Consider the following 17570-nt stretch of genomic DNA (forward strand, 5'->3'; position numbering starts at 1 on the left):
GTGTCATAAAGTTACACAGAATCTCTGTAAAATTGGAAAATTCATAAAAATAAGTAGGCCTAATCATTGAAAAACGCTTAATTCTGATAATAAGCGTTTTTCAATGGTGAATTGCATATTCATGGATAATTACAAAATTTTTTGGATTTATCAGATAATATAAGGATCCTGTTCTGTTATATATCTACTGGCTTTTATTCGCCAAGTTTAAAATTCTTAAATTTTATGTTACTTCTTTTAAGACGTAGTATCACTTTAAGAAAAAGGTTTTTCAGAACTAAAGAATTAAGAACACTTTGACTTTAGATTTATTTCATGTTTTAGGAGACTAGATCTACCTATTGTTCAGTTTCTTTGAAAGATTTGTACAATTATTTCGAAAAAGCTATACTAAAAGAAAAGACTGGCTTTTTGTTTACAGTAGTTATTCGCCCCTGTCAAAATACGTGTCATGTAGAAAGAAAACTCACGATCGCATTTTGATCCTGACTACATAAAACTTTCAAGCCGGGATCTGGGATTTCGAGTTTAGTAGACTCCATCTCCTAGTCATCATATCGATTGCTTGTCTCACGAACACGTGATATTCACATAAAATGTCGGCCGTGTTTATTAGCATGGCAAATCGTGTTTCGTCTTGTTAATTTTGCAAGGAAGTATTTCCAATACAGCGTTCTTAAGGGTTGCTTAGTAATAATATTGGCGTAAACTTTGACAACATTTTAAAAAGAAAGCTTAGCTCGAAAGTCTTATAGTATAGACCTACTTTGAAGAATGTGACATTGTGGTGAAAAAGGGTGTTGCCTTTTACTGTAAAGAGTGTTGCCTGCCTAGTTAATTGACTCATTTCTTTTTTCGGAATCGGAGTAGTTTGTTGTCCACGTCGTTCAGTATTCAGTGTAAGAGTTAATAATTCTTATAATGGAGACATTACCAGCTACCTGGGACATGTATGATTTGTTTCAAAGTTTCTTGAGAACACCGACTTACCATTTGATAGTTGAAGTTTGCTTGGTTCTTCTCATCATCAAACTCATATTTTCCAAAAGTTATAAACCAGAGAAAACAGTTTTATCAGAGAAAGAAAAGGATGAATTGATAGCAGAATGGACCCCAGAACCACTTGTACCAGACATTCCTGAAGACCATCCAATCATTAAGTTAATGGAGAAAAACATTGTTACTGGACCACCAGGAAAATATATCAATATTCGAAATAAATCCTGCATAAACATGGCTACAATGAATTTTCTTGGAATGATATCTAATAAGACAATTGAAGAGGAAGCTGTCCGTTGTATTAAGAAATATGGAGTTGGATCATGTGGGCCAAGAGGTTTTTATGGAACTATGGATGTTCATCTTGAACTTGAAAGTCATTTGGCTAAATTCATGAATTGTGAAGAGGCCATTATCTATTCCTATGGTTTCGCTACTATATCGAGTGCAATTCCAGCCTACTCCAAGCGTGGTGACATAATATATTGCGATGAAGGTGTTAGTTTTGCTATCCAAAAAGGTCTTGCAGCGTCTAGAAGTGAAATTCGCTTTTTTAAGCACAATGATACTGAGGACTTGGAAAGATTGTTGATTGAACAACAGCAAAAGGACAAAAAGAACCCAAAGAAAGCAAAAGTAACTCGGAGATTTATAGTCATTGAAGGTTTATATCTGAATTATGGGGATATCTGTCCACTTCCTAAAATTGTCGAGCTGAAATGGAAATATAAAGTAAGAATTTTTATGGAGGAGAGCTTCTCATTTGGCGTGTTGGGGTCAAGTGGTAAAGGTGTTACTGAGTATTATGGAATAGATATAGATGAAATAGACTTGATTGCTGCATCTTTAGAGAATGCAATAAGCTCAATTGGAGGATTTTGTGTTGGTAAAAAATATGTGATTGACCATCAAAGACTTTCAGGTCTTGGCTATTGCTTCTCAGCATCCCAGCCTCCTCTTTTGGCTGCAGCTGCTACTCAAGCTCTTGGAATTCTGGAAAAGGATCCAGGACTAGTGACACAATTGAAGGAGAACTGTTTGAGGGTTCATGAAGGGTTGAATAAAATTGAAGGTGTTCAGATTGTGGGATTGCCTTTTTCTCCTGTCAAACACATCAGACTTGTAGAACCCTCTGATGATCGTGATCTAGATATCCAAACCTTAGAATTGGTTGCTGACAGGTCTATTGAGAATGGTGTTGCTTGTACAGTGGCAAGGTATTTGGAGAAAGAAGAAAAGTTTTTGCCGCCTCCCAGTATTCGAATTGCTGTTAATTGTCAATTAAATTCTACTGAGATTGATAGAGTTGTTACAGTCCTAAATGACAGTTTCAATCAAGTATTTTCACTGTAATCAAATCATAATATTTAATACTTTTCTAAAGCTTATCTATTTTATTCTCAATTAAAATTGTTAAATGACATTTTCTTGTTCTTAACAAACCCTGATAACAAACTCTTTACTATTATAGCTGGTTATGCGCCCCATTTGCTCATTTGAGACATAGACTAGCTTCATGAATTTATATGAAAGTGACTTGACTTCTTTATTTAAGCAAACTGTATCAACTCGCTTGAGCATCAGCAGGTCACCTAAAATGACTATCTGCATTTACTGAGCAAGATGCTGGTAACAATGATATTTTTGTCTTTATTCCTTTTACTTCAGACATATGCTTTAAAACTAGTATTATTAACTTGCTACCAATGTTGCCTGCAATCTTGAATCTCAAACATATCGTACTAAAGTGCTGTGAGTCACAGATACAGGCATTAGCAAATCTCAAAATTAATTGAATTGTAGGCAAATTGTTGTAGGCGCATCACTTACATTAATCAAAAACTTTACAGTACATGTACAACTTTGATCGGTTTTGATGCAAGTTGCTAAAACAAAAAGTCACCAAATTGGTTAATCCAATGCAGATATCACAGAAGAAGTATAGTCCAGCAAGAGCAGAGATGTGTGCACATTAACACAAGGTTTCAACTTTATATTGATGTATAAAAAATCACAATTTAAAGGGGTATTCGGCTTTTTGGTACAAAACAAAGTTATGTCAACAACGTAAATTATAACTGAAAATATTTCTAAGGTATGCTATTTATATCTATGTATCTTCTTGATCAAACTGAATTTGTTTTAAAAGGGTTAATTAAAAACAGAGTACTAATTGGTACTGTTTATCCTAGTTTTGGTGTTTGTCTTCATAATGGCTTGATATTATTAGTTGAAACCTTAAGAATACGTAGGAGACATATTTCTCTACAATAAGGCGTTTATTTTACTCAAATCTGTACAGTAGTTTTCTAACAGCTTCCAAAACGCATAACTAACTTTAAAACCTTAAGTAATGTTTTAAAATAATTTTGGTGTTTAAATATTAGGTTAAAGATATGTTAGAGGGCATATTTCTCTACATTTTGATGTATAGTTATTATGAATTTGAGCAAAAAAAAATTTCAGCCTTCATAAAATGGGGAATGTCCCTTTAAGTCTTATTCTATTTCAATTCCTTCCACTTTCATAAAAGATAGCTTGCCATGAAATTTAGTGTATGCCCACTGGCATCTTCAGATATTCAAACATGAGTCATACACTTCTTTCAAACTTTACTTCCAGCAAAGGTTGAGGTAAGTTGAATTTTAAATGCCTATTCTTCATCAGTGATGCAAGTTGAAGGTGCGAACTTGGAAATTATTTTGTTGAGAAGCAATAAACTGAATTTCCAGTGCACCCCAAATTTCAGCACTTTTGGCAGCTGAAATTGTCAAAATATAGACTAACAAAATTTCTGTCACTAAGCCATGTCCCGATGATGCTGGTGTTCATTAGCAGAAACTGAAACTAAAAAGCCCAGCAATATACAGTAATTTATTTAGGAAAACAATAATGCATGTATATCAATAATATACTATAATTTATTAACCACAATTTTCTATGCACTTGAAAAAATTAACTCTTCAATTACATCTACAATTCAAAAAGTTCCCATGCATTTATATTTTCTTAATATAAGAAACAAGAAATATAAGTTTGCAAATATAATTAGCAAAGATGAAATCACAATCATTTGAAATAAAGATGCTTTATTTAAAACAAACAATAAATGTATCCTGTTTGTCTTCACACTTGACTGATTCTAGTTGCACATCATTGACAGTAACTAGCCAAGTTACAGATTCTTTTACTTCTAAATCAAGCTATGGTATTAGTTCAATTCAATGTTCCAACAAAACAAACACTTTCAACAACACTTTAATAGAACAAAGTCTTCATTAACTCAAGTTTATATATTCATAAGATTCCCATCAATTTTTCTACAGTTTCAAGACAAGACACAACTGAAATAAATGTCTGTGTCAGGAAAACATAATGGTCATTTTGTATGAAATATTGCCTTCATGTAATTAAAATTTTACCAATTCATCCACGGTAAATAACCAATCAAACATCTATAGTCACTTTCATTCTCCGTAGCTTTGGTTTGCGTTTTTGTTTGCGAGGTTTTCTATTGTTCTTCATGGTAAAACTAATACACTAAAAATATAATAAAAATAACATCCATTAGATTTACTGCATATTTACAAATCAAACGTTAAAAATGCCTGTGTTAATAAGCTAATTTAGAAAGAACTATTATCCAGCATATTTATTACCATGATCTCTAACAAAATGCATGAAAAACAATGTTATCAATTTGCTTAAAGATGGGTTCCCTTATTTTCATTTATGAAAATGCAAATACTTATATGAATAATAGTAAATGTTCTAATGACTTGGAAAAATACCAGTTTGTCTCACATGTCCATAATTAATTCATAATTAGCTAAATTAGAAGAGAATTACAAGCAGAATATCAATGAGTGATCGATCAAGAAAGGTCAAAAAGTCTTTTTTTTGTTTATGTACATACATGGACATTTATGATTTTGCAATAATGATATGATTAAGAATACATGATTATTCATTACAAACACCAATTAATCAAACAGTTTGCTTAATTTGACACTAAAAATATTGAAACCCATCTTTAAGAATATTCAATTTTTTATTTGTTGTAACAAATAAATTTTGTTTACCTTTTCATCAAAATATTCCTGAAGTTTCTCCATGGAACATTTAATACCATTTTCAGTCATTCTCTTTTTAAAAATATCTATTTCAAGAGGCTGTAAATCAAAGAGTAAGTTTATAAAGGGATTTATAATTACTTAAAAAATATGAAGATATTGGACCTCAGGATTAATCAGAATACTTCAAACAAGCAGAGCAATGGCAGCTCCACTTCTTCTTACAAATAGTTTGCAGTGGTATAAACTCACCTACACAAACAGATATAACAAAAGTTGAAATGTACCTTGTCCTACACAACAGGTTTTTATATTCAAAGCTTTTAGACATTTACAATATACATGTACTTACTATATACTGCAGTGTGTCAATGTGAATATCAGTATTACTCTTGATATATTCTGTTAACTTCTTATGTAATTCACTCTTGCTACACTATAAATAGAATTATATTTCTTTAAAATGTAGCTTTCCAGGAAAGGTAAACATACTATACTTTCATTGACAGCTTTGTTTGATTTGGAAGAAGGGCAAACACAACAACCATGAATAAAAATTATGAATGTATAAGAAAACGCAAATCTCAACCTGACCCAGTAAAATGTCAAATGATTGCAGACTATATTATTCAATGATCTGTTAAATAGTCTGTAGTGTCATACACAAATCTCTTTTATTTAGTAGCTTTTATATTGAGATTTATACTGATACATAAACTAAATGTTAAATTTGAAATGAAGTTTGAAGTCCAACTCTAGTTTTAGCTAATGAAAATAGATAAAATCGATGTACATCTTAACATAAATCATATAGCTTTATAAATTATACCTGGTGTTGGTTCAGATCTAAACCAGCACTTAAAATCTCTTTTGTAAAACATTTTCTTAAGACACTTTGTACTTGATTGAAGATAGCTTGCCAGGCAAGGTAATATACGCCCACTGGCAGCTTTGATTTTGAATAAAAATAGTTAGCAGTACAGTAACAATCACCAGTATGAAATATTCAACCTTCAGTCATACACTTCTTTTGAACTCTTTAGGGCAATACTGAATAATATTGATCAATTTTTAGCTCCTGAAAACTCTAGAAGGCAAATATTCAATCTTCAGCGCAGGACTGTTTTGTCAAAATCCAGTAAGAATCATGCCTCTTAGTGTTTAAGAGCTAAATTTGAATGCGTTGTGGGCGTATAAAAATATTATATTAGGCACATTTCTATATTTCATCCTAACAAAATTGGTTAAACGTGAGCTTGTCACATAACAGAGAAAAACTTCCTACATAAAGATAGCTTGCCAGGCAAGGTAATATATGCCCACTTTGAACATAAATATTTAGCAGTACAGTAACAATCACCAGTATGAAATATTCAACCTTCAGTCATACACTTCTGTTGAACTCTTTAGCACAACACTAAATAATATTGAGTATGAGTTATTGCTCTAGTTCTTGAAAACGTGTTCAATCTTTAGCTCATGAAAACTCTAGAAGGCAAATATTCAATCTTCAGGGCTGAATAATAAGAGCTAAATTTGAAAGCGGTTTCAAGAACAAGGGCAATAACTCATACTAAATATTTTTCAATTCTTCTGATTTTCAATAGGGTTCATCCTTGGGTGATTACGAACATTCACACCAAGTTTCATCAAATTGATTACGTGCTAAAAATTGAACGCGTTTTCAATAGCAAGGGCAATAACTCGATATTTCTGATTTTCAATAGGGTTTATCCTTGGGTGATAACAAACACTCATACCAAATTTCGTCAAAATCCGTCAAGAATTGTCCATTCTAGAATGTTTACAAGCTAAAATTTTAACGCGTTTTCAAGAACAAGGGCAATAACTCATACTAAATATTTTTCAATTTTTCTGTTTTTCAATACGGTTTATCCATGGGTGATAACCAACTCTCATGCTAAGTTTCGTCAAAATCCGTCAAGAATTGTGCCTTCTAGAGTGTTTACAAACTAAAAATTGACCGCCTTTTCAAGAACAAGGGCAATAACTTATACTAGATATTTTTCAATTTTTCTGATTTTTGATAGGGTTTATCCTTGAGTGATTACAAACACTCACACCCAGTTTCGTCAAAATCCATCAAGAATTATGCCTTCTTGAGTGTTTACAAGCTAAAATTGAACGGGTTTTCAAGAACAAGGGCAATAACTGATACTAAATATTTTTCAATTTTTCTGATTTTCGATAGGGTTTATCCTTGGGCGATAACGAACACTCATACCAAGTTTCATCAAAATCCGACATGAATTGCACCTTCTAGAGTGTTTACGAGCATTTCAAGAACAAGGGCAATAACTCATAGTAAATATTTTTCGATTCGTCTGATTTTCAATAGGGTTCATCCTTGGGTGATTACAAACAACCATACCAAGTTTCATCGAAATCAGTCAAGAATTGTGCCTTGTAGAGTGTTTACGAGCAATTGTGGATGGACCTACGGAATGAGGTGACGCCAATATACGCCCCCCATTTCATGTGGGCGTATAAAAATGAATGGAAAAGAATTCTGCCTAAATCCCTGTCTCTCAAACATGTTTAAACTTGAAACCAATTCCAATAAGTATTACATTAGCAATTCAAATTTATCAGAAAAAGGGACATAATTCTGAAAACTTGTAAACTACAAATTTCAAAGATTTCAGTTAAAGGAGCAGTTGATGTGAAATTTGATGAATATAAAACATCGACAATTCATTACAAAATTAATATATCTGATTATGAAACACATTCTTCCACCAGATTATTATATAAAAAATTAAAATAAACTTGCAAATGACCAATTATTTTTATTACTAAAAGTGTCTACCTATATGAGAATGTTCTTGCCATTTTTCATCAAGCAATACTGTGACAGCATGTCCCTGATATCATAAAAGCGCGTACACTAGCCATGCAAACTAGCCATGCGTACCGCTGTGGGCATAAACAGTTCTTTGTCACAAATTAAAATCTTGTCAAAAGTTTCACCGACCTGCATACAAGGAGAAATAAAAATCTCCAGTCGGTCATAATCCTTTGATGATCATGCAAATTGAAATGAAAACAATCATCTCTATTGTGCCTACAAGCAAAATTTGACACACTTTAACTAAGTCAAGGCCAATAACTCTGAAAACGATCATCTGATTGCTACCAATTTCGAAGTTGACTGAGAACTCGTCAATATATACATGCATGCCGAGTTTCATCACAATCTCTACCATGTCTACAAGCCAGATTAGACACGTTTTTAGTAAATCAAGTGCAATAACTCTCAAATCCTTTTTACAATTAATACCAAATTTGAGACAAAGATCTCATCAATACATACATGCATACCAAGTTTCATCAATATCAAATAAAAACTGTAGCCCTATGCCTAAATACAAGCAAAATTTGACACATTTCTTTGTCAATGGCAATTAACACAATTCATCCAAGATAGCTTGCGAGGCAAGGCAACATACGGCCACTGGCAGCTGTCAGAAATGATAAAACAGTCTTTAGAGACTAAAGTACGAATTTTTTCATATTGAAGAAATTTTATTAGTTTGAATTCAATTACATATATAAATATGCCAGTTATTTATGATGAGTAATTCTACAAAATTTTTTAAAATCAATATCAACAAGTCAAATACAACAAACAATTAAATCACACAGCTCTAATCAAGGGCAAAAAACAACTTTTGAGGCGTGTTTACAAAGTCAATGGCAATAACTCAAAAAAGGTTCATCAAAAATATCTCAAGTTAGAACTTGTCCGAGATCTTATCAATTCCAATGATCACACCAAGTTTCATCAAAATCGGTTAAAACTGTAGCTTCTATTATGCCCACGAACAAATTTTGACACGTTTTTTTCAAGGACAATAACTCAAAAACATTTCATCGAAAATGCGTCAAGTTAGAACTTGTCCGAGATCTTATCAATTTCAATGATCACACCCAGTTTCATCAGAATCGGTTGAAAACTGTAGCATCAATCCTGCTCACAAACTATGTTTATCAAATTTCGACACGTTTTAACAAAGTCAAGGGCAATAACTCAAAAACCGTTCATCGAAAATGTGTTAAGTTAGAACTTGTCCGAGATCTTATCAATTCCAATGATCACACCAAGTTTAATCAGAATCGGTTGAAAACTGTAGTTTCAATCCTGCTAACGAACTATTTTAACAAATTTTGAATGCGTTTTAACAAAGTCGAAGGGCAATATCTCAAAAACCGTTCATTGAAAATATGTCAAATTCACACTGGACCGAGATCTTAATATAAGCATGCATACCAACTTTCATCAACATGAGATAAAAACAGTAGCCTCTATCATGTTTACAAGTGATGTGAACGAAAGGAAAAACAAAGATTATGATTTCATGTGATTTTAATTAAATGTGGTGTTATGACTTATATCGATGAAGGAAATGAAATGAATGGAGTTTTATTTATATTGATGAGAAGTTGGTCAATTTTCACCCTTGATATTAGGGCTGTGTGATTTAAAAATTTGATGTATTTGGGTTATTGATATTGATTTTAAAACAATTTGTGGAATTACTCAGCATAAATAACTGCCAGTAAATATATATATCATTGAATTCAAACTAATAAAATTTCTTTAATATGAGAAAATTTGTACTTTAGTCACTAAAGACTGTTTTATCACTTCTGACAGCTGCTAATGGGCGTATGTTACCTTGCATGGTAAACTATCTTTATTAATTATAACTGATGATTCATCCTTACACAAGTGTTCACTTAAGAAGACAAAAATCTCAGTGAAATTGTTAATTATCACGCAAAAATGATTCTTATCCAAAATATAAAGATTAAGACATATTTTAAGTTATTGTCCTTTACCTCTACTCTTGAATTGATCTCGACATCGTCAGACATTTGTACTTGTGCAATATAGTTTTGTCACTTTTGCAAAATTGATAGTGTGGGATGCATACTTATTTAACCACTGGTCACTATTAAACACAAATATTAGCCATAGGATGAGGATACTCTGAGACGTCCATTCCTTTAATTAACAAGTACATGAAAAATCTATAAAATCTATTGAAATACTGACCTTTGGACCGTCTGATTCATCATCATCATCATCTCGCACAGCCAGAATACTTTCTTCTGGTAAATCACTATGTAAAAAAAAATATAGATTTATTCAAAATAAATAACTGGAAAATCAAAAAAAAGATAGCCATGCAAACCAAGTGGACAACATTATGCTTCCATACTACATGCTGGCATATAAAAAACAAAAGAATGCATAAAGAATTGTTGCCTGAAGAGTGAGCTAATGGAGTGAATATGTTAAGATGGAAACAACATTTTCGTGAAAAATTATCAGATCCTCACTAAAATCAATAGGGATCTTCTTCATAATGACATTGACCCACAAAATAAAAATCAAAAGAATCCATAAAGAATTGTTGCCTGTAGAGTGAGCACGAGTTGCACAAAATAGTTAATAGAGTGAAAACGCTAAGTCGGACACAATATTTCTATGAAAAATTATCAGATCATCAGGAAAATTAGTAGGGATTATCTTCATAATGACAATGACGAACAAAATAAAAAGAATCTGTAAAGAATTGTAGCCTGTAGGGTGAGCACAAGCCAAATGTGAACGAACGGACTGACGGGATGGTTATAATATAAGCTATATATAGTATTTATGGGCGTATAAAGATCAGGAAAAAGGTACCTAACAATTTCTTTCAGAGTAACTCAATGGTTGAGAATTTCACTATCACGTGACATGTTAACTAAAAGTTATTACTAGTTTCTTAGTAAGATGATATCCAGTAAAATTTTCGTTGTTACCAATAAGAAATAAATATATATCAGTAGTCATACCTAATATCAGAATTCTGTGAGGATGACAGCTGATCATCACTACTGCCCTCTAGTGGGAAATTTATTGTCTGTATTGGCGGCTTGGTAATTTTCTTAGAGGAAGGTTTTTTAACAGTTTTTGTTTGTTTGGCAGGTGCTTTCTTGGTTCCTCTTGTAGACTTTTTGCTTTTTATCTCCTTTTCTTGTATCTTTTCTACTTTCTGCTTCATTAAATTCAATTTTTCTGCATCAATTTCACAGTCTGAGTCGGTTTCATCTGAAATGTGAAATTTCTCAAATTTAAGATTAAAATTTAAACATTCTGTTTCAAACACAATTTTGAATTTTGAATTCATACGCAACACATGGTGCTTGGAATCAATCTATTGCCAATTCAGATAATTGGTCAATGTAACCTATAAAGTTACACTTAGAGTGGTTTTTTTTATTGACAACGCTGGATTAACTATCAACAGGACAAGCAGCAGTTTCATTGTCTTCTACTCTGTTAGTATGACACTGTCAATGCTTATAATAGTGTAATATGTTAATATTAGATTGCCTTGATGTTCAATACACTTTCAATATACTAATATATCACTGGTCTTAAAATAGAACAACCTCTCACTAAAAATGATAGTGGTCAAGTCCGAACATTGGTCAGTGAGAAGTCAGGTATTAGGTATTTTAATGACTAGGTGTACTAGTTTATTGGAATCTGATTATTTTCTGGGCATCTTATTTTATACCATGTTTGGATGTGGATACATTATCATCAGTCACTGTAAAGAAAAATTGAATAGCAAAAAAATGCTACATGTAGAAGCAAACTATTTCCACAATATATTTCATTCTACTTACATTGATGTGTTTCATGATATATTGTAGAGAGAACATCTTTCATACGTTTCTTACAGGCAGGACGTAAACCATATTTATTTATCTGTTTCTGAAAATATATTCTAAATCTAAATACAATTTCAGATAGAGATGGAAGCAAACAAAAACTGGGCACTACTTACATATGAATATAATATAAAATATTTACAGAACCAATGATTGTTCTTCAATATATCCAATATATATATAATTATAACTTAATAAACACTGATAACTATATCTTGATATCATTATGAACCAATAAACCCTGATAACTTTATCTTAATATCATTATGAACCAATAAACACTGATAACTTTATCCTGATATCATTATGACCCAATAAACACTGATAACTTTATCTTGATATCATTATGACCCTATAAACACTGACAACCTTATCTTGGTATCATTATGACCCAATAAACACTGATAACTTTATCTTGATATCATTATGACCGAATAAACACTGAAAACTTTATCTTGATATCATTATGACCCAATAAACACTGAAAACTTTATCTTGATATCATTATGACCCAATAAACACTGATAACTTTATCTTGATATCAATATGACCCAATAAACACTGATAACTTTATCTTGATATCATTATGACCCAATAAACACTGAAAACTTTATCTTGATATCATTATGACCCAATAAACCCTGAAAACTTTATCTTGATATCATTATGACCCAATAAACACTGATAACTTTAGCTTGATATCATTATGACCCAATAAACCTTGATAACTTTATCTTGATATCATTATGACCCAATAAACCTTGATAACTTTATCTTGATATCATTATGAACCAAGAACACTGATAACTTTATCTTGATATCATTATGACCCAATAAACACTGACAACTTTATTTTGATGTCATTATGACCCAATAAACACTGAAAACTTTATCTTGATATCATTATGACCCAATAAACCTTGATAACTTTATTTTGATGTCATTATGACCCAATAAACACTGAAAACTTTATCTTGATATCATTATGACCCAATAAACCTTGATAACTTTATCTTGATATCATTATGACCCAATAAACACTGACAACTTTATTTTGATGTCATTATGACCCAATAAACACTGAAAACTTTATCTTGATATCATTATGACCCAATAAACACTAACTTTATGATTGACCGGTCATTGTAAATATCTAGAATGATTGTGGATCTTGTTATCATTATGGGGAAATAGACTCTGGTTTATCATGTGACAAGACAAATTATTCGGAGTAGCGGGTTATCAACATCTCGTCACATGATAAACCAGCGTTTATTTCTCCATAACGATAACAATGTCCACATTCATTCCTTAAATACATAAGTAATCAACATTTTTCTGAACAGTAATGAAATAAATATACCCTGTGATATTGTTTTTTTCAGTCAGACATGTATCTGCAAGTTTTAACCCTCTAGTATAAGGCATGTTAGAAGTTAAAATACCTGTAATTGAGGTGTATTCATGGCATCATAGTTAGGCATTGGAGTAAACGGCGAGGGAGCCACCCATGGTTTCTTTGCCCTCCTCTTCTTAGCACTTTCAGATAAAGTTGGTGTTTTAAAATTAGTCTGAAAAAAAATCAAAAGGTTATTTCTAAGATTCGGGAGTTCTTCCCTTCACTTAAAAATTGATTATATATCCTTCAGATTTTTATTTATATCAATATATAATATTACATATTATGTAAGTTTTTTTTTGGTCAAATTAAAATAAAATACCTGAATAATTTCTTCATCTCCACGTTCATTCAAAGCATCGTCAAAGTCATCTTGAGGTATAAATATGTCATTGTTGCCATCAACATTTATTTCACTTTCTGGGTCTGCTGCACTCTTTTCCATAGAAGTCTACGAATATAAGAACAGTAGTAGTAGTCATAATTTGTTTAACAGACCTATCAATTCTGCTCATGACTTTACTAATTAAAGTATCAGAGTATTTGAGGTGTAGATTTCAGCAATGAAACTGGAATATAACTTGTCTTAGTCACACATAGAGATTCATTCCTGGATGTACATTTCTTTGACCAATAGCTAGCAGGGGTTGAAAACTTAAGACGTGTATGCAAAGAAAATCCCAGTATACCATGTTTTAAAATCTATTCAGAGTAAAGAAAGTTCACTCAGTATAAAGAAGATTTGGGTCAATCAAATCAATGAAACCAATAGAAAAAGAAAACAGTTCACAATCAGTAAATTTAGTACAGTAGTGAACACATCTGTTAGATTTGGGAAAAGAGAACACAGCTGATCCTTGAGTTAACATCAATAACAAGATCAATTATATATTGCTATTGGTAGACCTAGCCAGTTTTGAGAAGAAGAAAATAATTCCTTGTTATTTTACATATTGACATTCCAAAGCTTCACTTAAAAACATTTAGACAACAAATCGTACTAAGCTTTAAAAATATAAAATAATTCTTGGTTTTCCCCAATTAGTACTGGCATGTTAACAGAGACAGAGGACAATTATCCATTGGTAAAAAATTGGCTAATAACAAATTTGACTTGACTTGATATGACTGTATCACCATATCAGTTAGCACTCTAATATAATTAAAGGTAAATTTTGTTTAGGTTGAAAAGTATTTTTGCTCAAATTTATATACATACTCTACATCAAAATCTAGACAAATGTGTTCTTTAACATATATGAAAGTTTTAAAGATGGGTTTCCTTGTTTTATGTAAATAGAATATTTAGGAAATATTTTCAGGTATAATTTATGTTTTTTATAATGAAAATTTTGCCCCATTAATCTTAATTTCAAGATTAAGTCAACAACTGTGAAATCGTACCTTATAAGGACTCCCTTCTTACTGTACCTGAACTTGAATAGAAGTTTCTGAGGGTCAACCACCAGTATTCTGAAGAGTATTTACCTGGTTGATCGTGATTTTCTCATGCTGTATTCTTGACAGACATTTTGCTCTCCTTCACTGAAGAGTTCATCATCACTCTCAAACAAGTTGGCACTTAAATCTGTGACAGCCATTGTACAAGTTGTTATAACAGAATAATTTAGAATATTCAAATCAACCTTGCCTTTTTGACATCCATCTTGTTCAGTGTGACTCACCGAATTTGAAAAGTCCTCTGAAATATCATCTGTTACATCCTTGGGTAATGAATATGAATTGCACTGTTCCCGAAGATAGTTGTCTTGAAAGCTTGATTGGCTGTTAGAGTTACTTCTCCGCCTTTTGTCCACAATATCTAAAATGCTGCAGTTGTCCTCACTATCTGAGCATGTGTCATCTGTCTTAGGAATCACACAGCAATCCATACTTCCACTGACAGCCTTAAAATCTAACGGGTTCGATTTACATACACTAATTTCTTCATTTTTAGTGTCTCTATCACTATCGCAATCATCTGATTCACCAACAACACAATTTGGAGGCATACTTCCACAGGGTGTCTCATCACCACAAGTACCATCTTTTGGTTCAATTTTTTTTTGGGTTGTGTCTATTTCCTCATTCAAATTTTCAGAATTGTCACTCAAAATATCATTTGCTTCTACGTTGTTTAGAAGATCATAAGAATTCTGCCTTTTGATCTGTTCACGCTGGGTATAAAACATTTCCCTCCAATCATCTTCTTCACGGTCATCTTGACCTTTGACCTCACCACCTTCTGAATGACCTTTTACTCCTTCATCTTCACTGCCAAATTCTGATGAGGAGCTCCAGAGGTTTTCAAGAACATCCAAACCGTTCTCCTCTTCTTCCTCTGTGTCCTTGGTTCCTGGATGTTCTTGTCTAGATTTCATGACTGTCTGACAAATATTTTCCAGTTCATCCAAACCAAGGCTAAAAAAACAAAGCAGTATAAAGGACTATTTTGATGACATTATTCAATATCTAAATTAACTAGAATCACATAACTCTGGCTTTTATTTTAGAGGAATATACTATACTATGTGGCTTCATAATAATGAGTGCAATCACTTTGCAATTCATTAAATTCCTTTTTCTAAGAAAAGTCAAATTATTTCAAATGTCAAAAAATGTTTTGATTTGTGACTTACCTCGAAGATAGGTGTATGACACCTTCTAAGCACCCAGGATTTAACAGGACAGAACCTGAATAAATATATTTCAATACTGTAAGCACAACATCACTGGGTGTACTGGATAAATCTAACTGATTTCTATCTGTTACTTTCTATAAACAGAATTTTAGGATGATAAAAATACATATAATACTTAACATTAAGGTTTGAGTGTACTCCATGCTTTGATTAACCTTGACAAAATGCTTAAATGAAAAAAAAATTTAAAAACCCTTTTAACAGCAGTCAGTTGATTGACCACATAGATGGGTTTTCCTTAATTTTAATATTCCTAAATTCTTAATCATTACATTATATTCTTATTGATTATAATCAAAAGTCTTAACCAATCATAAATGTCCATGTATGTACAGTCTGGATATACAAAAAAAGACCTTTTGACCTTTCTTGATCGGTCACTCGTTGGTATTCTGCTAGTAATTCTCTTCTAATTTAGCTAATTATGAATTAATTATGCACATGTGTCATTAGAACACCTCTACTTTCTATTCATATAAGTATAATAAAGGAACCTGTCTTTAATACAAGTTTTACTGTCCACTAATTTTCAAAATCAGAAATGATTGTCACAAACCTTGTAAATGTCACCCTCCAGAAAACAATCCTTTGGATTTTAAGATATTGATCATATGAAGCTCTTCATATTTACCTGTAACATTTGAGGGCATCTGGAACGCAGAAATATTTTATGAGCTGGGATAGGTCTATTAGAAGTTACTATAGTAACATCACTGTCAGTAGGGCTATCCACCATATTTAATAAAGATTGTTGTAATGATACCACACATGGTGTTAAAATTTCTTTCTGGAATAAAACATTTCAAGAAATGTATTTGCAAATTCCAAGTCACTAGCAGTGAAATGAGCTTGAAAATGTAAATTTGAACAGAAAATCTCAGACCTCATGCATGTGGCACCAATATCAAATCAATCTTCAATCCTCACAACCGATAATCGAATGCATAAATAAACCAAATGGTCATTAAGTAAGCTAAGTTTAATAAATCTCATCTAACATGTATTTCAATTGGTTCCTCTGGACAAAATCCACTGTTGTGTAAATCATCATTCTGTTGTTGAATCATTGAATATTCCAGATGGCTGCCAGAGCCGTCTGCTTCAGCTGCTAACTCAGCCAATAGAACTGCTGTTTGTGTGACCACAGGAGAGGAGGAAAGCGGTAGTTCAGATTTCAATGTTGTGTTCACTTGGTTTTTCTTCTGGTCAACAGACTGTTGGTATTCTAAGCTCTTTTGCTGATTCACCAAAATTTCTTTCTGGAAATGAAGCAAAAACCTGGGTGTGTCTATTGAATAATTCTGGGTAAATGCTTTGAATAGATAAAATATCATATAATTTAACAACTGTTATATGAAATAAACTAATGAACAAAGGACTAATCACTCTAATAATCACAACAAGCAAAGGATTCATGATCCAGACTTACCTCCAATTCCTCTGAATTGCGTCTGCCTGGAATGGTAGACATTCTCCGCAGCTTACTTCCTGCCTTAACTGTTGCTTTGGAAACAGAAGGCATCAAGGCAGAGACATAAAATTTATCAATTCCATTTTCATCTTTATCAGAAAGCCCACTTTCTGTCCACAACCTTGGCTACAAACGAAGAAATTATTGTGAGATATGCTCCATATATTCCCCGC

The 17570-nt window shown here is 32.2% G+C and overlaps 2 protein-coding genes across 2 annotated transcripts in view; one reads left to right on the top strand and one right to left on the bottom strand.

The window, feature by feature from the left end:
* Nucleotides 1-604: 604 nt before the first annotated feature.
* Nucleotides 605-2422, top strand: LOTGIDRAFT_182203 (hypothetical protein). Its single transcript, XM_009057159.1, has one exon. It carries the CDS (start codon nt 922-924, stop codon nt 2350-2352), a length of 1431 nt encoding a protein of 476 aa, XP_009055407.1. The 5' UTR covers nt 605-921; the 3' UTR covers nt 2353-2422.
* Nucleotides 2423-3854: 1432 nt separating this feature from the next.
* LOTGIDRAFT_228558 (hypothetical protein) overlaps nt 3855-17570 on the bottom strand; it is a 19171-nt gene continuing 5455 nt past the window's right edge. Inside the window, exons 10-22 of the mRNA XM_009057160.1 lie at nt 17356-17523; nt 16925-17185; nt 16558-16713; nt 15864-16000; nt 14910-15645; nt 13547-13675; nt 13271-13396; nt 11781-11868; nt 10941-11196; nt 10153-10219; nt 5425-5508; nt 5082-5171; nt 3855-4539 (exon numbers count right to left, since the gene is read on the bottom strand). Coding sequence (XP_009055408.1) covers nt 4447-4539; nt 5082-5171; nt 5425-5508; nt 10153-10219; nt 10941-11196; nt 11781-11868; nt 13271-13396; nt 13547-13675; nt 14910-15645; nt 15864-16000; nt 16558-16713; nt 16925-17185; nt 17356-17523 — 2391 coding nt within the window. The 3' untranslated portion in view covers nt 3855-4446. The remainder of the gene's footprint in view (nt 4540-5081; nt 5172-5424; nt 5509-10152; nt 10220-10940; nt 11197-11780; nt 11869-13270; nt 13397-13546; nt 13676-14909; nt 15646-15863; nt 16001-16557; nt 16714-16924; nt 17186-17355; nt 17524-17570) is intronic.

This window comes from Lottia gigantea (assembly GCF_000327385.1).
Source record: "Lottia gigantea unplaced genomic scaffold LOTGIsca_3, whole genome shotgun sequence".
Lineage (NCBI taxonomy): Eukaryota > Metazoa > Mollusca > Gastropoda > Lottiidae > Lottia > Lottia gigantea.